Source organism: Aythya ferina (assembly GCF_964211825.1).
Source record: "Aythya ferina genome assembly, chromosome: 1".
In the NCBI taxonomy this organism is placed as follows: Eukaryota; Metazoa; Chordata; class Aves; order Anseriformes; family Anatidae; genus Aythya; species Aythya ferina.
Window position 1 is genome coordinate 24,645,351 of NC_140296.1, and position 26,596 is coordinate 24,671,946.

The following is a 26,596-nucleotide window of genomic DNA, read 5'->3' on the forward strand; positions in this document are numbered from 1 at the left end:
GTGCCCATACTGGCTCTTTCTTTTATGGATGATAATTGTGAATTTGAGAGCTTGTCATATTGTAAATATAGGTAAAACTGTCATAGTGTGGTATTACTTTGTATTTACTAACTTTGAACTCTTTGAACTATATGTTATTGCCTGGCCACTTGGTATCATAAGAAATCTTTTCAACTCTTAAGAGTTGATGGTTTTAAACTGTGTTTAATGATTTTTGGCTCTTCAGCAAACTTTGCCATTTCATTAATATCAGCACTTGTTACCAACTTATTATTCCAGTGGTACTCCACTTATAACTTCTCTGTGTAGTAAAGTCTGGTTAGTTATGATTGGTTATTCCTCTTCTTTTCTTATTATCCTAGGGAGTTTTCTTACTTTGCTGGGGAAATGCACTTACAAACTTTTTTTTTCTTTTTTTTGAGAATGCATTTTGAGATGCATTTTTGAGAATTCATTTTGGTTTAGATTTTCCATGTCATCTTAAAATTTGGTTCATGACAACTTAATATTTTACTTAAGAAAAGCAACTACTTTATACCCTTCCTATTTTTTTTTCCATTAGTTTATTATTTTTTTTCTGTTATTGAAGAGGTTGATTTTAATAATTGTGATCATTGTTAGTGGTCTAGATTTGTTTATATCGTTGTTAGGGGCAAATCAGGTTTAGTGGGTGATATTGGTGGTAGGGGGATGGTTGTACCAGATGATCTTGGAGGTCTTTTCCAACCTCAATGATTCTATGATTATATTTTAATGTTCTTTGTAGTGAAATAAACAGTCACTGATAGACTATGAATCTATTGCTGACAGATGGACAAGTATAACAATTTTAATACTTACTGGATAGTCTGTAGTCCAGTACAACACCTTCAGTGAAACCAATTTTACCATTCATTGTATTATTGATACAGATTCTCTGTTTTAAATATACAGACATCTTATTTTTAATAGAACTGACAACATACTTCAAATTGATACATCGCTTCAGATTGATAGTGAGCTCTATTTAAGTGTTTTAAAGTTTAGAAATCAGTATATTAATTTACATTAGCAAGAAAATACTCTGAATAATTTTAATAGATTTATAACATAGTTTGAGTTGGAAAGGACCTTAAAGATGACCTAATTCCAACCCCCATGGTTGGGCAGGGACACCTCCCACCACACCAGGTTGCCCAAAGCCCCATCTAACCTGGCCTTGGAACACCTCCAAGGATGGGGCGTGCACAGCTTCACTGGGCAACCTGTGCCAGGGCCTCACCACCCTCTGAGTGAAGAATTTTTTCCTAACGTCTAATCTAAATCTACCCTTTTTCAGTTTAATGTGGTTACTCCTTGTTCTATCACTCCACTCAAAAAGAGTACCTCCCCAGCTTCCCTGTAGGCCCTCTTTAGGTACTGGAAGGCTTAAAGGTTTCCCTGGAGCCTTCTCCTCTGCAGGTTGAACAACCCCAGCTCCCTCAGCCTATCTTCATAGGAGAGGTACTCCAGCCCTCTGATCATCATTGTGGCCCTCCTCTGGACCTGCCTTAATAGGTCAATATCCTTCTTATGTTAGCAGTCCCAGAATAGAATGCAGGGCTCCATGTGGGGTCTAACGAGAGCAGAGTAGAGAGGGACAATCCTCTCCCTCGCCCTGCCGGCCACGTTGCTTTTGATGCAGCTCAGGACATGGGTGGCTTTCTGTGCTGCAAGCGCACAGTGCTGGCTCATGTTAAGCTTCTCATCAACACCCGCAAGTAATTCTCCTCAGGACTGCTCTCAATACATTCTCCACCCAGCATTTGTTTGTGCATAGGATTTTAGTCTTGTGCATTATTTTAGTCAGTTTTGCCCATGCTGTGTTAATTTATGATAAACAGCATATGAGGAAAATGAGATTAGTCTATACTGAACCTCTGCAATCTGATAGAGATACTGCTATTCTTTTGTTGCTTTTAGATCTATGTTCTCAAAAACAAAGAGTGGGATTCATCTTGCCTATGTTAGGTATCTGAAAGTTGTGTATCTAAATATAATTATAGAATAATAGTTGAATAGTTGAGGTTGGAAGAGACCTATGGAGGTCACCTGGTCCAATGCCCCCTGCTCAAATGGGGCCACAGGTTGACAAGGTCTGGGTTCAGATGGCTTTAGAGTATCTCCCAAATAAAATTTGTTCATCCTAGATTACCTGCATAGAAAGAAATGGAAAGAAAACAACAGTTCCATAGGGTGCATAGGTATACATTCAGGGTAGAAGCCAAAGCTAATCCTTGCTTAGTTATATTAATTTTCTATAGATTGGAACTGAAGGAAGACTGAGCATTTGGATAGGTTTATCTATAAAAAAAAAAAAAAAAAGTTTGCATATTATTTCATATTGCTTCTTATTTGGAGTTTAATTTGAAAGCAATATACAACCTTCTTTTTAATGAACTATGAAATAGCCTTGTTTTAAAAATTACCACTGAAATTATGCACTTGAGTTCATTGAATGTCTTTAATTAAAAATATTACTGCAATTTTAATTATATACCTACCTGGAACAAACAGAAAAGATTGTCTTAAACTTATTCGAGAATTAATTTATTTTGTGCTTTTGTCTTCTGAATTAGGTAATATATTTCTAGTTATTGAAGTTTAATATTGGTACTTTCAGAATTAAACAATCCTACTAGGATTTTTTTTCCTTCAAAACTGAAAGGTATTTTTGCCATTAAAGGGCAAGCTTAGCTTATTTTTAAGCTGAGTTTTATATACTGTTCGGTCAGATTTTCAGAGTTTATGTTCTTAAAATTACACAAGTGGCTATTTGTTTGGGATTGGTGACATGGTGAGTTCAGCTGCTTTAAGATAGTCTTAGTCTTGACTTGTTTTTTTTTTCAGATTTTTACTTACACCTTTTTTTTTTCCTCCTAAAATGTGCCCACTAGTTGTGCCACTTAATTGGAATTCAGGGCATTAGATAGCATTTGGCACTTAGCCAGGTAGATAGGAATCAGGCTGAAGTTTTATCAGTGCTGCTGTTAAATCGCTCTTCATCTGAGTGCTTGTTCCTTTCCCAGTGCTGTTTCTCCCTACACCAGCAGCAGGTTTACATGGCCACATGATGAATTGTCCTGTGGTATAATTATCACGTTTTCCATGGTTCGTTTGGTCCAGTGCAGTTCACTGATTCTTATTCTGCAGATGACTGCACAGAGGTTTGGGTGGTATAGAGGGAAGGGCAGTAAAATCTTGAAAACATGCAAGGTCAAGCGTTGTGTTATATCAAGAGGTAATATAGCTAAGTTATTTTCAGTGTCTTTTTGCAGGTAAATTTCTCTTCCGACAAATGTGGGAAAGCTTCAGTTACTTTTTAGGTTTTCAGTTTCTGCAGATTCTCCACTACTTCACTTTGGGCCAGGCTACCCTTTCAGTTACTTTACAGCAAGGAATATTTCAAATATCTTTTGATTTTATTTTGTGAAAGTGTTGTATTCAGCACTGTTACAACATTGAATGTCATATTTTATGCTAGTAGTGGGTATATTTTGTACAAGATACGTTTTGCATAGCATGATTATCAGTCTGCTGTGACATCAAACTGATCAAACTCACAGCTGATCATAACTGTGAGTTTCTTTGTCAAAAGTACCTCCCTCACCATAAAAAAATATTAGGTGTTGATCACAGTGCAGGTATGAAAGCCATTAAGCTATGTATTTCATGTTGTAATGTTGTTCTTGTTTTCTTTTGTAGCTGGTTGGTGGTGAATTTGATCTGGAGATGAACTTTATAATCCAAGATGCAGAGAGCATTACATGCATGTCAGAGCTTTTGGAGCACTGTGATGTAACATGCCAAGCTGAAATCTGGAGTATGTTCACAGCAATTCTACGTAAAAGTGTCCGTAATTTACAGACTAGCACGGAAGTTGGCTTAATTGAACAGGTACTGCTGAAGATGAGTACTGTGGACGACATGATTGCAGGTATAAATTACCAACTGATAAAATAATTCTTATATTGCTTAACTGTCAACTTATTCTGATTATGGAGGGTTTGGGGATAATTCGTTTTTCACTTAAAGTAATATTTTGCTTTTTCTGACTGCTATCAAGTCAGAATTTTTATCAGTTTTAGAAAAAATGAAGGAAAGAAAAGGCATTGTTATTTTAGAATATATGTAGATAACTGTCTAAACTAACTGTCAACCTGTTTAGGCTTGTTACCTTTCAAGGTAATATATTAGTTTTGAAATGCATTTATCATTTTGAATTAGTATTATGATGCTTGAAGTATTGTTATGACCTGCTTTAAATGTGAGCCACATCTGATAGCATATCAGAAATTATTCATATATATGAATGCTGGATATATGGATTATATTAAACAGTTTATTTCTGTACATCATTTAATAATGTATAGCTGTGCTCCCTATAATGTCTCTGTTGTTTGTACTTGTGAATTTTAATGGCCTGAAATTTTTTACAGTAGAAAATGTAGCATTCTTTGCTCACTGAAAATATCTGATGTAGTTCTTGCATAGCTAAGGTTTCCACATTACTTTTGAAGGAGTTTGTCATTCCATACTACATCTGCTCAGTAATAGGGTAATCCTGAATGATTTGGCTAGAAAAGCAGGTTGGGTTGTCTAGTTTAAATATGACAGCCAAGAGCTACATGTGCTTACTTATCTACGCCTTATTTTTACTGGGGATAAACTTAAGCATTTTCTTTCAACTAAGTGTGAAGGTAATTCTTCATCTTTATATAGCTGGGGACTTCTAATATACTTAAATTGTGAGGCGCTTTTGAAAGATTGAAGAGGTTTTTCTTCCATAATTCTAACTCTTAAGACTTTAGGTAATGATCTGATTCCTGGCAGATATATAGACTTTGTGGAACAATAAACCAGTGAGGATTTCAGACCAGAAACAAGAAGAGGATAACAGCAGCATGAAATATGAATTATTCAAGAATGTTTTTATCTTTGGCTTTTTTCAGTATAAAGGTGTTAAGTATTAAGTATTTGTGTTAAGTATCGTGTTAAGTGTTAAGTATTTGAAAAAGCTGTAAATTCTATATTTCAAGGTGTTAGTGAGCAACTCAGTCATTAAAAATGTATGTGCAAATGCTAAAACCAGAAGTGTAATGTTAAATATTCTACCATGAGATTCAGACTAGAGTATAACAGATCAATAGATTCACAAACTAACGATTTTCACCAAGTACATTTTGTTTCCAGGACTGGTAAATATGTCAGAATAGTAAGATAAGGGAAAGTAAGGGAACGATATTGTTTATTTCATGTTAAATATGACATTAGTTGATGAAAACAGACATTACTGTTTTGAAGTTTATCAGGATTTTACTCATAAAAACCAGGAATCATACTAATTAAAATTTATTCATTTTGAGGTACCCTAATGAATTGGGTTAATGTGTCAAGGACTTGGTAGCAGGGAGGCGCAGGGGTGGCCTCTGTGAGAAGAGATGGATATGGTCATCCAATAACTAGTCAATAATAACTAGTAGGCACTTGATGAAGAAATCAGTAACTATTTTTGCATTATCTTTGTTTCTTAATCTGATATGTACATGCTGAAGTCATGACTAACTGTAGATGATTGTAGAACTGTTTTGCCCCAAGTGTTTCAATGAACTTTCCAAAACCTAAGGATAAAATAAGAAATTTTGTGGCAAAATGGTTTTGAATGTTCAGAGAGGCTGTTTTGAACAAGAGCTGTGTTAGTGCTTCTTCCTAAGAGGTTAATACCAAAAATCCTAATGTTTGCAACTGACTTATCATCTGCAAAAGAGAGAGGCTTCCTGATTTTGGTTTTTTATATGTTTTGAGGGATTGTTTGTTTGATTTCAGGTCATCTCACCTGTTTCCTCCTGAAATGTTGTGATTAAACCTAAATAAGGTTTAAACAGAAGAGACAAGTATAACCTCTATTATGTCATGACAGCAGTGTTTTAGGACCAGTCTAAACCCGAAGCTAATTTCCTCTGTTTTATGAAAGTAAGAGAACAGCAAACAAAAATGTACTCAATCTTTTTCAGTGAGAAAAACTTGTCTGTCTGTTCAGATGAAAACTATCAGATTATGAAGCGTCTCAGCACTTTAGATATCCCTCTTCTTGAGATTTTTCAGATTGTGTGGTCAAGAATAAAAGTTTAATCATCTTGACTCTTGATTGAAATCCAAATGAAATTATTGCCACATATATTCCAATTTGTTTTCCAGAAGCGTTATCCACCACAAGTCATCTGGGCACTGTGATAATCTGTTATACTAAGAGAGGAGATGATCAGGCTATTTATCAATGGTTAAGGCAAAAAGATTACTGAAATATTCACGTAGGTGATTGGCAAATGTTTTTATTAACAGCTGCACAAGATTTTCCATGAGGGATTCAGTTTTTACAGATCCCTCATTTATTTCTCTTTGATGCGTAGTGATGCAGATCTGCTCAGTGAGATTCCTTGAGATAACACATCTCTAGTAACTTCAGAGCAGTCTGAATGGTGAACGTAACCCTAACCTATACTGAATGGATGTGTCTCCCTTGAGCCCCATTTTATTTGCTGTACTTTTGTTGTGGTGCTGTAGGTAATTGTTCTGAAATTTCTGGAATCAAATTCTTAAGTATTGAAACAGTTCCTAATTTCTAAGCAAAAATGTTTCTTTTGGACTGTTCTGCCATTAACAGACTGTTAACAAGCATTTCTCTTCCAACTGGATCCATAATAAAAGCATCAAAATTCTCACATTCTCTGTTGCCAGCCCATAAAAATCGATCTACTTCACAAACAGAGTTAAAATTCACAATTTCATGGCTGGCTGTTTAAGGAGGCATTTAAGGAGGCATGAGGTAGTTTTTCTGAAGTTGTGTTTCCAAAACAGTTTAATATGTCTTCTAAAGTTAATGCCATACTATTCACTTTGATATATGCTTAGTTTACTTGAGAGACAGGCAGGCTCTTTTACCATTGTATTTTCATATGAAACGACTGAATTAAGCATTTCTTCAAGCTTTCTGGTGAATTTATAGAGCATGTATAAACTGCTTAGCATGAAAGTATTCAGAAAGTGCCATTAACAGAAATCTGTTCCATTCAGTACATATCTGAAATGCTTTAAAAATGAGAAACGGTGCCTGCTTTCTCCTTCTGGCCTTTCTCATTTCTGAAATGAGATCATAGATACCAGTTATATATGTGATCATATTTAATATTACAGAAAATGAAGAAAACATTAAAAACAACAACAACAAACAGTTATAATATGTTTGCAGCCCTTGCTCCTTTATAGATGAGTGGACAATTATGATTATAAACCAGCGGTAGACTGACTCTTATATTAGATTCTAATACATACGAATAAAGCTATGTATTATTAGAGTACTTTTTTTGTTCTTCTTGTTATATTGAAACAAGAAATAATTTTTTGTTTGTTTGTTTGTTTGTTTTTTATGTGTTAAAAGTAGTATTTTTAAGTTGCATAATTACATTGACTTTCAAGGATGTTCCTTTCTTTATCTTCGCTTGTTCCCCACTGGACTTCAATCTTTGCGATCTTTGTTTAACCCAGGGATACAATGATAGGGAATTTATATTTCTTTTTCTCTATCAACTTTTTATTCATTGCTTATAGACATGTATTTCATGTTTACATGAAGTAGCTTGATTTAAAACACAACCTAAGGCTACAAAATAAAAATCGGGAAATTCTCAGCTGAAGGTTGGTATTCATTCATGCTGATTTCTCTTTTTGAGTTTTCAGTGTATTATTGTTCTCAGTTTCTGATCATGTGCAATAGGTGTAATCACTGCCAGTTTCACATTGCATGCTAGAGACTGGACAGTGAAAGGGACAAATGTTTGTAGGTACTAGAGGATGAGCTGGATCATAGAATTCACCATCATATAATATACAAGAGTTTTTGTATTCACTTTATTTTGCTTTCCTGTAAGAAATTCTGTTACAAATACAATCTGCTACTAATTTTAAAAGGAGTATTTATTAAACTCTCAAGTAAACTATTTAGAGAAAGGAAAAAATATGGTTATACATCAGCATTAGGGACGTAATTAGATCTTTTGGTGAAAATGACTGCAAGTCACAATGTTTTATTTTGCTTTTCCTGACATGCAGTTTCACACATGGAACAGCTTAGTATGTCTCCTGCAAATTATATGTTATTTCAGTCTTTACACATGCCTGTTGAGTAGGACCAGAGGCTGCTTTCATAGTGGCACAAGTAAATAGATATTGGTGGTTTTACACAAAAATGCATATGTAGGTATTTGCAGATAAAATTTCTTAAAAACAAAATATCTAAAGGATGAATATTTTTAACACTACTTTTTGTCATCACCTTCAAGAGTCATCCTTTCACTGGTGAACAAAGAGAACATGAAGACCTGCAAAGAACATACTAGCTTAATAATGTCTTCTGAAAGGCTTATGGGGAGGATTTTCTGATTGTTGAGTGGTGAAGAAATTCAAAATGATTGTTAATGCTGATTCTGTTAAGTTGTGGTTTTTTTTGTTTTGAAAAATCTGTACTCCGCAGTTTGATCTCTGAATTAAATTTCTTATGCAACATCTGCTAAGATGTGCAGCTTGTTTTTCCTTCTGCTAAAGGCAGTAGTAATCATTAGTAGTGCTGTTTATTCCAGAAGAAAATGCAGAGTGTAAAGCAAGGTCCAGCATCCCCTAAACTAACAGATTCTTAAAATGAAATTCTATATTTTATAATAAAATCTAGCAGTAATTTTAAACCCGATGTTCTCTGATAGGCAAGCTACATAATGCTATTACTTTAAAATTATATGGATTTTGCAATGTTTAAATGAAATCAGTATTACATAAAATTTAAAATTTTTGATGAATTCTTTATACTGTGGTCTTTTTTTTTTTCTCACTAAGATTGTTTTGCTTGGTTAGTTGTGGGGTTTTTTTGTTTGTTTTTTTTGATAAAAGTTGGAAGTATCACTAGCAAAGCCGTGGGAACCATGCAAGTTCTCAGTATAAAGTACTTAAGTTAAAGAATGATGTCAAGCAACTTTTAGTTCTGAAATGTCTGAAAAATACTATCTACAGAGGAATGAAGAAATCCTTATCCCATATTATGTAAGAGAAAGAAGCAAACAATAAGTTCATAATGAATATTATAAAAGAGAAAGAATTAATTCTTCATAAATTTAATAGATACTTTGTTCAAAGTGTGATATAACATCTAAAACTGCAAATGTGCATTTATTTTTAAAACTGTTAAAACAATGAGAATATGAAATCCTTTGTAAAATATTTAAGGCCACAAAGTTTGACTTTTAGAATTTGTGAATACACTTATGTTTAAAGGTATTAATGCTTGCAGCTTTTTTCTTTTCTTTTTTTTTTTTTTTTTTTTTTTTTGTCAAAACAATGAAATTCAGAGTTCAGAATAACTTTATTTTCCTTTGAAGATCTTCTAGTTGATATGTTGGGGGTTCTTGCCAGCTACAGCATCACTGTCAAAGAGTTGAAGCTTTTGTTCAGCATGCTTCGAGGCGAAAATGGAATCTGGGTAAGCTGTGATCAGATAAAGCATTAAGTGTCATTCCATTAGAGCCTGAAGTTAACATAAATTGTCTTCTGGGACATATAAGCTTGAATATTTTTTTTTTTATGTTGATTGAACATATGTTTATGAAGTAGTTTAGCTAACTACTATAGAGTTAATTTGCTGTGTTGTTTGAAAACCGTCCAGTTACCATTATAGCTTAGAGAGTACAAAAATATTGACTTCTCTGCAATTTTCTTGTTTTCACAGCCAAGACATGCGGTTAAGCTATTATCAGTCCTTAATCAGATGCCACAGAGACATGGGCCTGATACCTTTTTCAACTTCCCAGGCTGTAGTGCTGCAGTAAGTTTTCAACTAAAATAGTACGATTTGAGGAACAAATAGATTGCTCCTTATTTGCGTTTCTTTTAGTTTGAATTTGGAAATTCTTGCAAGGGAAACACAAGGGGAATTACAGTCCTGAGTATCACAGACCTTGCCTTCCATAGGTTTGCAAGGTAGTTGTAGTGTTGAGAAGTTAAACTTGAGAGGACAAGAATGTCAAATAGAAGTTTTTGACTGCAGAAATTACTATTACAGTGAAAACTTAAAATTCCAAAGAATAACCCTATTTGATTTGAATAATGTAATTGATAATATATTACATAAAGCTTGAAGAAAATGTAGTGATATGCTTATGCATATCATCACAGTGACATTTTAAAGTGACAATTTAGTCAGAAAGCCTTTTTTTTTTTTTTTTTCTCTACTTGTCTGAACTCCTCCAGCTGATTCTTTTCCCTCAAGGCAGTGAGTTAAATGTAGTCTACTTCTGGCTTTACTTTTTGAGATAAATCATTACAACAAAACTCTTAAAAAGGAAAATCTAATGGATTTTCTCTCTTTAGTGCATGAAAATGTGCACATAAATCCAGTTTCAGAAAACCTGCACATAAATCCAAATATTGTGTACAGATCTAATAATATGTTTATTAAGGCAGTAAATACAAACGTTAAAAAAGAGATAAATACAAATTTGAGTATGTTTTGGTATGGAATGGTATAAGCTCATGGTAGAACTTGGAAACGTTTCATAGAATCATAGAACAGCTTGGGTTGGAAGGGACATTAAAGATCATCTAGTTCCAACCCCCCTGCCATGGTCAGGGATGCCACCCACTAGATCAGGTTGCCCAGGGCCTTGTGCAACCTGGACTTGAACACCTCCAGGGATGGGGCATCCACAGCTTCTCTGGGCAACCCATCCCAGTGCCTCACACTCTGAGTGAAGAATTTCCTCCTTCCTCCTAACCATCTACATCTCCCCTCTTTTAGTTTAAAACTATTTGCCCTTGTCATGTCATTATCTTACTGAGCAAAAAGTTGTTCTCCCATCTTTTGCATAAGACTCCTTAAAGTACTGAAAAGCTACAAAGAGGTCTCCCCAGAGCCTTCTCTTCTTCACCCTGAACAACCCAAGCTCTCTCAGCCTTTCTTCATAGGAGAGGTGCTCCAGGCCTCTGATCAACTTCGTAACCCTCCTCTGGACCCGCTATAACAGATGAACATCCTTTTTGTGCTAGGGGCCCCAGATCTGGACACAGCACTACAGATTGGGCCTCACAAGGGCAGAGTAAAGTGGCGCAATCCCCTCCCTTGACCTGCTGCCCACTCCTCTGTTGATGCAGCCCAGGATACAGTTGGCCTCCTGGGCTGCAAGCGTGCACTGCTGCCTCATGTCAATCTTTTTGTCCACCAGAACCCCCAAGTCCTTCTCCATAGGGCTGCTCTCAATGAGTTCACACAGTCTATACTTCTGTCTGGGATTGCCCCAACCCAGGTGCAACATCTAGCAATAGCTCTGATAGTTTTCTTCATGCTTAAACCACCATCTCTTCTCTGTCAATACAGCTGTTGGTATGGCAGATTTCATCGGGGAAATAAACCGCCTGAAAATAGCTGTTTTTCACCTGGGGTATTTTTTGTCTATATTACTTCCCTCATCTTGTTTTATATTTAGCTGCTCAGACAGAATTACATAGGGTGGATTGAGTGAAGAATTAATAGCTGAGTTCTGAAAGAGAGAATTTCATTTGGTACTGCAATGTTAAAACCACGGTTAACCTCTCCTGCTCCAAAAGTAAAGCTGTTGTAAAATATGAATTTCTATTATGACATACACTGCTGTGACATTTCTGGGCTTCGGTGGCAAATCCTGATTAAATGTCTATCTTAAATTACATTTTCTGTTAGATGTATGTATATAAAAAAAAAATCTTTTCAGGGCAAGAATTTCAAATATTCATCCCCATCTAAGGAGGTGCAGCAATTTTCATCAGTTATTGGAAATCATATTGAAAATTCAGTTTTCAGTACTGACAATTGTACAGTGGCGTAAAGTTTCTTGATTGAAACGCATAGTAGTCATTCGTCTTTTCTTGGTCTGGATCTCTTTTCATATACCGCTCATCACTGACTGCACCTGTAAATCAAGAATTACAAGTTTCAAATTTATGTTTCTTGAGCAGTCCGTGTTGTATTATACCATGAAATTCTAGAGAGGAGTCATTCTCTGAAGTGGTCTGGAGGAAATGATTTATAAAATGATCCCAGCAACAAACATTTTGTTAGAGAAAAGGACTTAGTTTACAAGCATTGAATTGAGATTTTCAGTTGTGATGGGCATTGGTGCCATCAGTATCAACACAGAGAAATAGCATCATGTTTACCAGGTGTGATAAATATCTTTAAAGTTGGGTGCATTCTCCACATGTAACCAAAACTTCAGTGGTAATATGAAAGGGCTTAGAAGTCTGCTGCACCAATAATGAACTGCTGGTGAGAGCTGTTTTAGTATTACAACTGAAAGTCTCCTCCCAGAACCGTGTTACATCACCAGTCTATTCCAGTAGCAAAACATTAGCCACTCCATTAGGAGGACACCCTATGATGGTGGTACCATTCCCAGGTATTATTCCTGTTTGTCATCAAACACCTTTTCCTCTGTTTCATGCAGGGAATTCTCTCACAGGAGGCAGGAGTTCTACGCCAGAGTATTTCCTTGAAATGTTTTGTATTGAGCAAGCAGTAGCAGGCTAGTAGCATAATTTATGTTATTTATTTTATCTAGTCAAATGCTAGCATAAGCTGAGAATATTGCTGTATCAAATTTAAAAAAATTACTTTGAGTTCCCTATTCTTAATTACCCATTTATCTGTTCTTAAAACTCCTTCAGCAATTGTCTTGCACTTTTCTGATGTATTTTACTACAGAAAATACAGTGTAGAATCTTAGTGTGAGTCCTAGAATCTTTTGTCTCTATTGTCAATAGATTTGTGCCCATTCTCATTTTAAAGAGTAAAGGAATTTGTTGCTGGTAGTAGTATTTTGCATGGAATCAGCATAGATACCGTGCTGATACAGATACTAATGATCCTGTATTATATATATATTATAATACTAAATATTATTATATGTTATAATATATATTATATATGTATATTATGTATTATATATATTATTATATACAAGTATTTCTAACTGTGATTGAAGGACTAGAAAGTATCGAACAGAATCACAGAATGGTTGAGGTTGGACCTCTGCAGGTCATCTGGTCTAACCGAGTATCTTAACTTAAAAATTGAATATGACTTTACTTTGTGTATAGTTATCATAGTCAGTGAAAAATATTTTTCTTTTACTGGTATCATAGAAAAAATATTTTAAATGACCTCAGAAGTTCATCTTGTCCAATTTCCTCCTTAAAGAAAGTCTTCCTTCAAAGGTAAATGTTTCAGGGCAGTGCTCAGGTATAAAGAAAAAAGTTTGTGGAAATCTCTTTGTCAGTCCTTCAGCCCAGAGAAATAAAGCTTGGAAAAAAAAAAAAAAAAAACAAAAAAACAAAACAAAACAAAACAAAACAAAACAAAAAAAAACAACAAAACTTCTTCCAGGTCATGCTTTATTATTAATTTATTTAACTATGGAGGTAAGATTTTGTTTCTTTCTAAGTGTTTGTAGGAAAAGAAAAGTCATAGTGCTCTAAGATTTCAGAGAACAACCTTTTTTTATATTATAGTTTTAAAAGTGAATCTCTGTTTTACTGCATTTTGAGATTAAGTTGATCTTACCGTTTAGGTTTCTAGATGACATTAATACTTACCAAATGCCAAATTTATATTTTAATTTATGCATGTCATTTTCCTCTTTTTTTCCTCTTAATATTGCCCATTCACAAATGTAACTTCATGTCCTCTATCAGTAAATTTGAATAGTTAAAAATTATAGTATTTTAAAATGAATGGAAACTAATGCATTTATTCAAAAACACTATTTAAAGTTTTTAAATCATCTTTGGTATTTGAGTGTTAGAGAAAATCTGCAGATTTATAGTAGAAATCCAGAAAGACATTATCTTTAACAGTACTTTTCAAAAATATTTTTTTGACTTACTGTTTCCTTAATCTTTTTCCTTTTTTTCTTTTTTAGGCAATTGCATTGCCTCCTATTGCTAAGTGGCCTTATCAAAATGGGTTTACTCTTAACACCTGGTTTCGTATGGACCCACTAAACAATATCAACGTGGATAAGGATAAACCCTATCTCTACTGGTAAGTAGCTTATAACCTTTTAGTTATAGCTTCTTTTGGCTTTGTAATAACCATTTATTTTTTAAATTTGTCTTTAGTTTCTTACATGCTTTTTTCCCTCCAAAATATCTGCAGATTGTATACTTCATATTTTCTGTGTCAGAGGAGGCTTAGTTCTCATTCCATTTTAAAATATATTGATTTAGACTTCTTATCCACAACTGTAGCCTGTATTCACTTTTCTGCTGAGAAGTGACATATAGAATATATGTCATATTGTCATATATATGAATATATGTCATATTAGAATAATTGCCACGCGTACTCTAATTGCCACAAAATCCCTCTTTAATAAACATTTTTCTTTGATTATAGTGTTTTGTGTTGTGTTTTTTGTTTTGTTTTGTTTTGTGTTGTTTTTTAAACATAGCAGTAAATGAACCCTGCTAAGCTGCACTTTGAGTTCTCAAAGAACATCTGAATTTCTTTCTTCCAAAGAGTGTTCTGGGTTGGCTTCACCTTAAAATTACACTCTAAATAGTATTTTTATGAATATACTTCTTATTAGCTACAACCACAAGGTTTCCAATGTTTTCTTTTGAAAATGTCTATAGGTGGTATGACAACTATGATAAGTAACTTAATATAATCTCTATTTATTACATTTATTAGAATAAAAAGTCTAACAGGGTAAGGAAACCTTTTTTTATTTTAGTTTAGTTTATTTTTCCCCATGAGTGATGTGTAGGTTTTCTTGTTTTGAGTCAAATAACCCAGAACATATCAAAATATAGTCTATATATAGTCTATAACATATCACAATATAGTCTATATTTTCTTATCGCAGTTGGGAAGCTTGAGGAGAAAGTATAGCCACAATATGTGGAGAACTCTCTTATTGTAGCACTTAAAAGATAACATCTTTAATAAACATACATATTTTGCTACATGTTCACACTTTTTAAATAACCTTTGGGCATATCTGTGCTAAATGAATGAGTTATCTCTGTGTCACATGTGTGTATGCACACACACACTCTAATTGTAGTTCGGTGTCTCACTTTCTTTTGTTACCTCTTATTATGGGGTATACGTAAAATGAGATTATCAAGCATAGGACATGAAACTTCTATGACTAACAAGTTGAAACTTTGCAAGTGCTTCATATGAGACACTGAAAAGAATCAGTCTTACATAAATCACATACCAAAACTGAGACTGAATGTAATATGACTGTATGTAATAAGAGAACCTGAATCTGCTAGCCTCAGGAGGAAATTAGGGAACAATGCAAATACTTGTTGTTTTCATATAGTATCTTAAATTGAGTCATAATTAATAATTAAGAAAAGGAAAAGTATTCAAATTAAATTACCATCTAAGCTTCTGTAGGTAGATTTTACATTTTGCCATGAGAGGTTGAGTAATGGAGAGGCAATAAAAACAAGAAACTAAAGCAATGATTTCTTCTGTTTTGAATATGCTTTTTGATCGTGTAACATCTTCTTCTGTTTAACTAGGTGTAACATGTATCGTACAAATTAACTCTTCATAGTTTCTTCTTTAAAGTCATCTTTTAAAGAATCTTGACTTTTTAAAAGCAAACAAACAAACAAACAAAAAAAAACAAACAAACCAAAACAACAACAACAAAAACAGTAATGTACTTGCATGAAAAACTTTAAAGACTGATTTTGAAACAGAGGTGCTGAAAACAGGGTCACAGGGTCAGCTACAGTAGGTTCCTCAGGACCTTGTCCAGTCAGATTTTGAGTCTGTTCGTGAATGGAGACATCATAACCTCTCCAGGCAACCCGTTCCAGTGTTTGACCTCAAAATAGATTTTTTTTTTTTTTTTACTTTAATTTAAATGGAATTTCCTGTATTTCAATTTGTGCCTGTTGTCTCACATACTGTCACTGGATACCATTAAGAAGTCATCTCTAGCTCTGTCATCTTTAGTCTCCACCCTTCGGGTATTACTTGTGGATAAGATCCTCCTGCCCCCTTTGAATTCTCTTCTCCAAGGTTTAATAGTCATTTCTCCAAGACTTAATAGTCCTTTGATCCTCTCCTCAAGTTAGAGACTGATTATTCAGTCATCTTGGTGGTCCTTTGCTGGACTCTCTGGTATGTCCACATCTTTCTTGTACTGGGGAGCACAGAACTGGACACAGTACTCCAGGTGTGGCCTCAGCAGTGTTGAGGAGAGGAGAAGGACCACCTTCCTTGACCTGTTGTCCATGCTCTTCCTAATGTGGTCTGGCATGCCATTTGCCTTCTTTACACAAGGGTGCCATATGGGCTTGTGATCAGCTTACAGTCCACCTGGACCACCAGGCCCCTTTCTACAAAGCTAATTTCTGCTTGGTCCCCAATATCTATTGCTGCTTGAGGTGTTTTCTCCCCGGGAATAGGACTTTGGACATTCCTTTGTTGATCTTTATGAGATATTTAGCCCATTATTTGAGCCTGACAAGGTCCCTCTGAATGGCTGTACACTTTCATGGTATATCAACCACTCTTCCCATTTTTGTATCATCTCTACACTTGGTGAGGATGCACTCTACCCCACCATTCAGGTTAATGAAGATGAACAAGATTGGACCCAGCATTTACCCCTGGGGTACTCTGATAGTAACTGTCCTCCAACTGGACTCAATGCCACTGACAATATCACTTTTAGCCCAGCATTTCAGCCACTTTTCAGACTGCCTCGGTCTACTTACACAGATCATTTTTCATCTGATACATTCACTATGATAGAATGTTGAAAAATCTTTGCAAAAAATCAGGATAAACAATATCCACAGCTTCATCCACCAAGCCAGTCATCTCATCATATTAAGTTATCTGTTTGCTCAAGGATGGTTTCCAATTTGTAAATCCATGCTGACTACTTCAAGTCACCCTAGGTATGATCCATGTGCTAAGTGAGTACAGAAAGAATTGTCCAGAGACCCTTCTGGTGGGAGAGAGCTGTTATATGAACTTGTCTATAATGTGAAACCTTATGCTTAGAAATGGAGAAGGGAGGTAAAGGAGTCCTTTCACATTTCCCAGATGTGAGGGAAAACTATTGTTTTGTAATTAGATGAACACTAGATGCTGCTTCAAGAACTGAGAGCCAATTTGTTATATACATATACATGTAGTTGTTTCCTAGAATGGTGTTGAGCAGCTGCTAAGTGAGAGTTTTAATACTTGTGTATTAAAGCAGTTACTGTAACTTACCAATTACAAAATGAATGATAACAATACTGAAAGGAAATTCTTTGACATTTGTATGGGTGCTAAATAGAAATAAAAAAACAGACTTCGTTAAAGAGCAGTCAGGTTCAAATGGTAAGGTGAACAGAATTCAATAGCACGAATTTTTAATACAAGCAATTCGAGGTCATATACATGTACCTAGCAGTGAATAATGGGTGCCATGCTTACAGAATCAGTTGTTATGTATTAGAAAGTTGAAATTACAGAAGGATCTTCGGAGTTATTGTAGGTAACCAACTGACCATAAACTGCCTTTTCACTGTTCTGACTGTAAGAACTAATGTAATATTTTCAAGGAACAAACAGAGAAAAGAGTGAAGGTGATATGGTTGCTTCCTGAAATCTTGGCAAAAGCATTGCTGGAATGCCATTTATAGTTGAAAATTGCTGCTTCTTTTAGGAGACCATGTTAAAATTGGGTAGAATTCAAAGAACACTTGGGAGTGAACTGTGCTCTGGAATACACGTTTGATAATGAAACTTTCCAAGAAAAAAAAATGGGGGGGGGGGGGGAGGGATAGGGGGAGGAGGAGGAAGAGAGGAAGAGGAATGTAATTAAGGATGATCTTGACTTCTGTTTTCAGAATGTAAGCAAAAATCTCATGATTATGGATTGTTAAATATGAGATCTGGTGGGTAAAAAAAAAAATCAAATTTCTAGACGCAGTCCTATGGTCACTATAACTATTACAATTATAATAATACACAGTATAATATTAATCAGGATTCAATAAATCATTGGAATTGTTCCCTTAAAAGTGGGATATAAACTGTGAAAATTTAGGGCTATCTTCAAGCACCCAGTTGGGAAGTCTCAACACTCTAAGTCTCTATATTTACTTCTGCTAAAAACAGAGATAGGGCGACATCGCATCCAAGTAATTTCAGGAGTTAGACAGACTCAACACAGATATTAAGATTTTTTTTTTTTTCCACTTTTTATTCTATTTTGAGATGCTCTATTTCAATTTGTGTATTATGGTCTGTAAAGAAATTAGAGGGTGAAACTTAGGCTAGATTGTCATAAATTTAGAGTTTTGTCCTTAAAAAAAATCCAAGTGCTTTCACAACCATGTAATGGAAGAAAGACTAAAGTTTCTGAAACAATTTTCTAAATTCCGTTTTTAAAGATATAGGGACAATAAGTATCAAAGAAAGCCTTCCAGACTTTTCATTCCATCTCTGGTGCTAATAATAATAGAGATAATGCTAAACAGTTGCAAAAGCATATAGTGGAACTCCAGAATTAGTAGAAAAAGAAGTCATTTTTTCCTTCAGGCAAGAATTAATTAGGATACTGAGACTGAGAACATATTATCTTAAATGCTCCTATTTTAAATTGCTTATAAAATCATAAGCTAAAGAAACTGGACTCATTAAACAGTTTCACCAGTGGATGGAAGATTGCTTACCTGCTATTGAAGTGTAACAGCATCCAGTAGCTGCTTTGAGAAAAGAGATGAAATGAAGCTGATAACTGTTTTTATGAACTATCTGTAGTAAAATCTTATACCAGCAGCTATGGGAAGTAGTGTAATGCTCATTAAACCACGTGGGGGTTGACAGTATTGTTCTTGTCTCCTCTGTGCATTTTCTTTTTGTATGTGGCAAGTTCTACATGTGTAGTAAGGCAATTTACGTGTACTATCCTAGAGAAGAGTCCTACCCTACTTTACTTTTGGCAAGAAAGAAAATGTGAAAATTAACATAATCTTTATATTATAATATTGAGGTAAACAGAGAACATATTTGTGTTCTCAGTTTCTCAACTATGGTTATATGAGAATGCTAATTAATGGGGGGGAGGGGGGAGTGAAATCTTGATTGGTATTGGCAAGCCTTCATGTTTAGAAAATCATTCTATTCCAAGATGGAGAGAGCTGTCCTGCTCAGAAATGAGATATTACTTCATTATTTCAGTGCTTTCTTGTCTTCAAATGCTGAGCTTCAGGAAGTTACACAACCAAGGACATTTCAGTATTTAAAATTTCAGGAACAGTCCAGTTTGACCACAGTGGTGACAAAATCAATCCAATAACTGGGGGGTAAAAGGGAAAAAGTTAAGAGGTGTAGACATTTCTTCAAAACCCACCACGCCTTTTTCTTTTTTTTTTCTTTTTTTTTTTTTTTTCAGGGTGTTGTCAATGTGTAACAAAATATTTATTAGTTTCTGTTAAAAGTTGTAGTATGCATTTTACAAAATGTTAATAATGTTTTATGAGATAAAAAATGATGGCATTTTATCAGATAAAAACATAATGGCATTTACACTTATTGGCTGTTTGCAACTTAAAAAAAACCAACACATTTTATTTGACATTTTTAATCAAATAATACTACACCATATGTCAGAATGTAATGAATCTGTGCATTATTTTTTTTTCACTATCCTTGAAAATCTGATTCTGTTAGCCAAAACTATTTTAGCTTATAGAGATAACATATGTTGCTGAGAAACAAATTTGGCACTGTGAGAGATGCAGCTATCCTGTGAAAAGTTCTTTGAATGCCACGAAGCCCAAAGGAGGTAAATCAAAATCTCAAACTAGCCCACAACATATCCAATTGTTTGTATTGTCAAGGCTGCATTTTTACATGTTTAACCTTTATTTTATTGTATAGAATTAGTACTGTGGTATTGTACGTTATTTGTTTAGATGGGTAATGCAGGTTATATCTATATATGGGTAGTATTCTCCCCTGAGACTGTTCACTGATGCTTTTTGTTGTGGGATATGCCTGCCTCTGGGGTCATTGTGAAAGCTAAATCCTTGAAGTAGATCTGTGTTGAAACTAATTCTCAATAGACAAAGGAGAATGGCAGTGCTATAAATTGTCTTCACTTTTGAGGTTGGTTGTGATGGGCAGCACATTTTTTTTTTTTCCTGTTCATTCTTAGATTATGTCTTAGGTTTATTTAGGCTTATTAAAATAGTGTCTTGTTTTTGCTTGGAGGGTTGTGTCAAAACCTATACAAGGACTGTGGCAGAGGAGTGTGCTCCTTCCAGAGTGGCAGCTGGAGGGCAGCAAGAGTTCTGTACCACATGCAGAGGCAGACAGAAGAATGAAGAAAAAAAAAAAAACAAAAAAACACAGTCTGAATTTGGGAAAATAAAGCTTCAGTAGCACCTTAATATTCTGCTAAAGGGAAAGAACAAACCAAAACAAGGCTCCAGGCCAGCAGAACCACACTGATGACCAGATATCACAGAATCATGGACTGGCCTGGTTTGGAAGGGACCTTAAAGATCATCTAATTCCAACCCCTTGGCCATAGTCACCCACTAGATCAGGTTGTCAAGGGCCTTATCCCCCGTCCAGCCTGACCTTGAACACCACCGGGATTGGGGCATCCACAAGTTCTCTGGGCAACCTGTTCCAGGGCCTCACCACCCTCAGAGTGAAGAATTTTCTCTTAACCTCTAATCTACATCTCCCCTCTTTTAGCGTAAAAACATTCACCCTTTTTCTATCATTATCTGCACAAGTAAAAAGTCACTGCATTTTTTTATAAGCTGCCTTTAAATATTAAAAGTCCTCAATGAGGTCTCCCTGCGGGCCTCCTTCTTCAGGCTGAACATCGCCAGATCCTCAGCCTCTCTTAATCATTACTCCAAATGGGGCCTGACGAGGGCAGAGTAGAGGGAGACAATCAGTTCCCTAGACCTGTTGGCCATGCCTCTGTTGATGCAGCACAGGATGCAAGTCTACAATTTGGAGACCACTATGTCATGTGGGACCGTGTCAAAGGCCTTTCAAAAGTACAGGTAGATGACATCAGTCAGTCTTCCCTTGTTTACTGATACAGTTACTCCATCATAGAAGGCCACCAGATTGGTCAGGCATGATTTGCCATTGGTGAAGTCATGCTGGCTGTCCTGGATCACCTCCTTATCTTGCACATGCCTTGACATTGCTTCCAGGAGGATCTGTTCCATGATCTTCCCAGGCAGAGAGGTAAGGCTCACTGGTATGTAGTTCCCTGGGTCCTCCTTTCTACCCTTTTTAAAAATGGGAGTGATGTTTCCTTTTTTCCAGTCACTGGGGACTTCGCCTGACTGCCAGGACTTTTCAGATATGATGGAGAGAGGCTTGGGAATTCCATCAGCCAGTTCCCTTAGTTCCTCTGGGATGCATGGCATCAGGCCCCATAGACTTGTACCTGTTCTGTTTCATCAGGTGTTTGTGAACGTGCTCTTTACTTATAGCAGGGGGCAGTGTTTGCTCACCCAATCCCCAGCTAGAGGTTCATGGACTCAAGAAATGTGGGAAGGCAAACTGGCAGTGAAGATTGAGCAAAGAACTTGTTAGGTACCTCTGCTTTCTCCATATCTGTTGCTACCAGTTCTCCCTTCTCATCAGAAATATTACACTCATCTTGGCCTTTCTTTTCTAGCCAATGTAAGTATCGCACCCCTTCTCGTTATTCTTTGCATCCCTTGCCAAGCTCAGTTTCATTTGTGCCTTGGCTTTCCTGATCCCATCTCTGCACATCTAGATGGCATCCATGTACTGTTCACAGGCCACATATCCCTGCTGCCGCTGCCTATTTGCTTCCAACACCTCAGTTTGACCAGCAGGTCCTTGCTCAGCCATGCTGGTGTCTTACCTTCTCTGTTTGATTTCCTAAACACGGGGATGGAGGGCTCTTGTGCTCTAAGAAAAACGTCCTTAAAGAGTTGCCAGATCTGTACAGCTCCTTTTGACCCTAACTTCCAGGGAATCTTGTTCACTAGGTCTTTAAATAGCTCAAAGGTTGGTCTTTGGAAGTTCAGGGTCCTGACTTTGCCCTTTGCCAGGCCCATGCTCCTCGAGATCATAGACTAAAACAGGGTTTGCTCACTGCAGCCCAGACTGCCTCTGATCTCTGACTTCATCTGCACTGGTGATCACCAGGCATGTGATATGAGGCATAGTATGCTGCAACTCAAAAGATGACTTAAATCGAGACTGTAAATAAGGACCTCTGCACAAGGACATGCTGGTGTGGAGAAGAGTATGTCTATAGATGTTCATATTCCTGTTCGCTTTAGCGAACACTGTTTTTTCCATTTAGTATAAGTTTTCTAATTATTAACATAAAACAGCAGCTTTCTGGAACTTGAGAATTTGAAAGTCATTTTTTGACCCCTTTAAAAAAATTACTTCAGAAAAAAACATCTAAGATCTGGCCACCTCAGCATCTAGTCACACCACCTATCTTGTAAAGCTTATTTTTTTTCTCAGCAGGTTATGGTTTATCAGCTATATTCTTGACAGTGAAGAAAGAGGAAAATATTTTTTTCTCCATTAATGTACATATACAGATTTAACTATATGTTTCTGAAGATGGAATTAAGTATATAATTATGCATTTTTTTGCATATTGAAATCAGGATGGTATTAGTATAGTGGGATAGATTAAAGATGTAGAGTTTCAGCAGCTATTAAGTAAGATGAAATTTGAACTCTTTGCATGTGATTCTCACCTCCTAATGGCACTACAAAAACAAACAAGTAAATGTGTTTAATGAAAATATTCCAACAGTAAAACCATTTAAAACATCATTATTGTAATAATATGAAATTATTTTGAAAGCAGACTGCATTAATGAAATGAGAAAGTGTTAATTACTGGGCTATATGAGTATATGCAAATGTTCATATATTTGTAATTACTCTTTTTTTAATACTTTAAAAACTGCATTTCAAATTTATGGATGAACTTCACCATTTAGAACCAATGTATTTCAGCCATTGGTTATGTTTTGTATCTTAACTTGTAACTTTTAGACTAAAATTTTTGTAAATTGTGCTCTGTATTAATGATAATACACTTCTTTTTATTGTACACAAAAGGGAATAAATAACATACCTGACATAGCAGTAAATGTGGGATTAACATTTTAAAAATCCCGTGTTTGATTTAATTCATTAATTTCCACCAACTACATTTGCAAAATGTCTTTTAAGAAGTTCAGAATATCTCTTTACAATATTTTTGATTTCAAAAACACATAAAGAAATGTATTAGCTTTCAGCTTTTTCTATCTTTATGATGTTTGCCCCAGGAAAGCTGAAAACCTTTATTAAACTTACTTTTTAAAAATTGCAATCCATCATCTAATTAAAATAAATCTACTACTCAGAGGTTTACAACTTCATAGATCATTGTCCTAACTAAATCATCAGTCCTGAAAAAGAAATAATTCTTGTGCATAGTAATTACCCTGAATCCAAACTTACATGTCATACCAATTGTGTTGTTCTCCTAGCCCCTTGAAACTGCAAGACATCTTTCAAAATCTAAGCATAGCATTTGTTTTTGTGATGGATTTGCATTTACAGCTTAAATCAGATATAATATTTGAAATTATGATGGATTAGAAAAATTAGGGCAAAACCTGAAAATATGAGATTTGCCATCTTGCATTTCTGGAAACTGAGGAAAAAATAAATAAATATTGATTTTTAGAACATAGCCTGGAATCAAGTTCATGGTGAAGATTAGTAGCAAACCACTGATTGTTCCTCCCCACCAAGACAGGGCGGGGAGAGAGGATGAATAAGAAATTAAATTCACTGTTCCAAAAGCCAATTTCTTTTCTTCTCATGGCACTTTAGAGTGTATTTGAACCTTTTTTTATTATATGATAGATGCTATTTTTCTAATTTCTGTAATAATCTTTTCTTTTCAGTTTCCGCACTAGTAAAGGTGTTGGGTATTCTGCTCATTTTGTTGGCAACTGTTTAATAGTTACATCGCTGAAGTCAAAAGGCAAAGGTTTCCAACACTGTGTGAAGTATGACTTTCAGCCACGCAAGGTAAGCAAAATAGTATTCACAGTAAAGAATAACGTTGAAAATGTGACAAAATGCTTTTGGAAAGAAGTACTAAAATCATTTTAGTGATATGGCATCTGTAGATAAAATTTGTAATTTCTTATTTATAATTAGCTTCTCTGTCATGTAGAGTGTTATGTCAGTTACAGGCTACAATCAGTTTAAAAATAATAATAATTTATGAAGTTACCTTTCTATAAAGTTGTTTTTAAAAATACTGCTCAATTAGCTTCAGATGCTGAAGAATTTTAAGTATTTGTGAAATGGTTGTATTTCATTTTATAAGGTCTGTATGTTACAGAAGTAATTCCTTTTCTGAACATTCTGTACTTGGTAACATTGGTGACAATGCCTGGAACAATTTTGCTGTCAGTGTTAGAATTTTGCATATCTGTGTTGCTGGGAGAAACAAGGATCTGAACTTTTTCTATATTGGTGATGTTTTGGGATTTCTCATTTTTTATAGTAAGTCTTGATTATTTCTCTAGATCATATTAGTGTTTCTTTCTGCTGTATGTCTAGTAGTGTCTGGTAATCCTAAGAGAACAGTGATTCTGCTGGCTTCAAAGATTTCAGTTAGTTGGCTGCAGCATTAACTTTCCCATACAGCGATCATTTTTTGTTTGTCATTGATAACATTCCTGTATGTATTTTGCTGTGAAGATTTGATTTGATTTGATTTGATTTGATTTTGGCTTTAGGATTCCTACACTGAATTTCAGCACAGTCTTTTATATTTTAGCAAGATATTCTTTTTACTATGAAGGACTGTAGTTTCCTTCATGCCAAACTTGGAAAATGATAACTCTTGCTATTCTACCTAAAATAGTTAATTATGAAATACTAGTAAATGTCTATCTCATTATATGATTATCAGTGTCAAATCATCAGCTGATCTGCTGAAGTATATCCAAATACATCTTTCATGACAGTTTTATATTTCTCCTAGATCTTGCTTCATACACTTTGGGTCATATGTCCAATTTTAGAAAGCATTTGGAATAAATCATTATATTTGCAAGTATTTTTGTGTGCCTGTGGTGGTTTTACCCTTCTGGACAGCTGAACTCCATCCTAGTCACTCTTTCACACCCACTCTTCAAAGGAAGAGGGGAAGAAAATATGATGGAAAGGGCTGAAGAGTTGAGATCACTCACCAATTAATGTCACATGCAAAACAGACTCAGCCCAGGGAGATTAATATAATTTATTGACTACCACTAGCAGACAAACCTAATGAGAAACTAAAAGAAAACTGAAAACACCTCCCCCCATTCACCCTCTTCTATGTCCTCCCTCCAAGTGGCACAGGGAACAGCGAGGGAATGGGGGCTGCAGTCAGTCCCTGATGCTTTGTCTCCACCGCTCCTTCACAGTCCCTCTCTGCCCCTGCTCCACGTGCGGTCACTCCCATGGGATGCTGTCCTTCCTGAACTGAGCCTGTGGGGGTTGCCCACAGGCTGCAGCTCTTCAGGAACTGCTCCCACATGGCTCCGTCCCACGGGGTCCATCCCCCAGGAGCAAACTGCTCCAGCACGGGTCCCCCACGGGTGGGCGGCAGCTCCCCCAGCCCCCTGCTTCTGCGTGGGCTCCTCTCCACGGGCTGCAGCTCCGGCCCAGGGCCTGCTCCTGCAGGGGCTCTCCATGGGCTGCAGCCTCCTCCAGGCCACATCCACCTGCTCCACCGGGGGCTCCTCCACCCATGGGGGGGCTGCAGCGTGGAGATCTGCTCCATGTGGGACCCATGGGCTGCAGGGGGACAGCCTGCTTCACCAGGGACCTCTCCACAGGCCGCAGGGGAACTGCTGCTGCCTGCCTGGAGCACCTCCTGCCCTCCTGCTGCACTCACCTGGGGGCTGCAAGGCTGGTTCGCACTCCTCTTCCCCAGCTGCTATTGCACAGCAGATTTGTTCCCTATTTTAAATCTGCTTCCAGAGGCCCAAGCAACATTGCACACTGGCTCAGCTCTGGCCAGCGGCAGGTCCCTTTTGGAGCCAGCTGGAGCTGGCTCTGATGTGACGTTGATTGAGTAGCTGCTGGGCTCTGCTCATAGGGGTGTTCCCTGCAGCGCCCTACTACCAAACCCTTGCCATGTAAACCCAATACAACAGCATATATTATTTTCTATTAAAAACTTGTGCGTTTATGAGTATGGGAAAGTGCATAGAGAATAATGGAGGAAAGGAAACCTGTCAAATACTCTAAGTCAAAACATAGCCTGTTTAACATGTACATTAATTTTCTTCATATTGTTTAGTTATTACTTTGGTTCCACTAAATATGCACTGAATGCGTTGATATGCATTCAAAAAAATTCATTTATATTTACAAAGCAGAGAACTGTCGAAATTGTATCTCAGGAAGAGCTAATTTTGTCACAAGACATAC

At 36.1% G+C, this 26,596-nt stretch overlaps 1 protein-coding gene across 10 annotated transcripts in view; it reads left to right on the forward strand.

Annotated features, from left to right (window-relative positions):
• NBEA (neurobeachin) overlaps positions 1 to 26,596 on the forward strand; it is a 522,340-nt gene that overhangs the window by 85,611 nt on the left and 410,133 nt on the right. For all 10 annotated transcript variants that reach the window (XM_084537470.1, XM_084537471.1, XM_084537462.1 and 7 more), the window contains exons 2-6: positions 3,724 to 3,955; positions 9,444 to 9,544; positions 9,791 to 9,886; positions 14,013 to 14,134; positions 24,064 to 24,190. In XM_084537470.1, the coding sequence (XP_084393596.1) occupies positions 3,724 to 3,955; positions 9,444 to 9,544; positions 9,791 to 9,886; positions 14,013 to 14,134; positions 24,064 to 24,190 (678 nt within the window). The remainder of the gene's footprint in view (positions 1 to 3,723; positions 3,956 to 9,443; positions 9,545 to 9,790; positions 9,887 to 14,012; positions 14,135 to 24,063; positions 24,191 to 26,596) is intronic.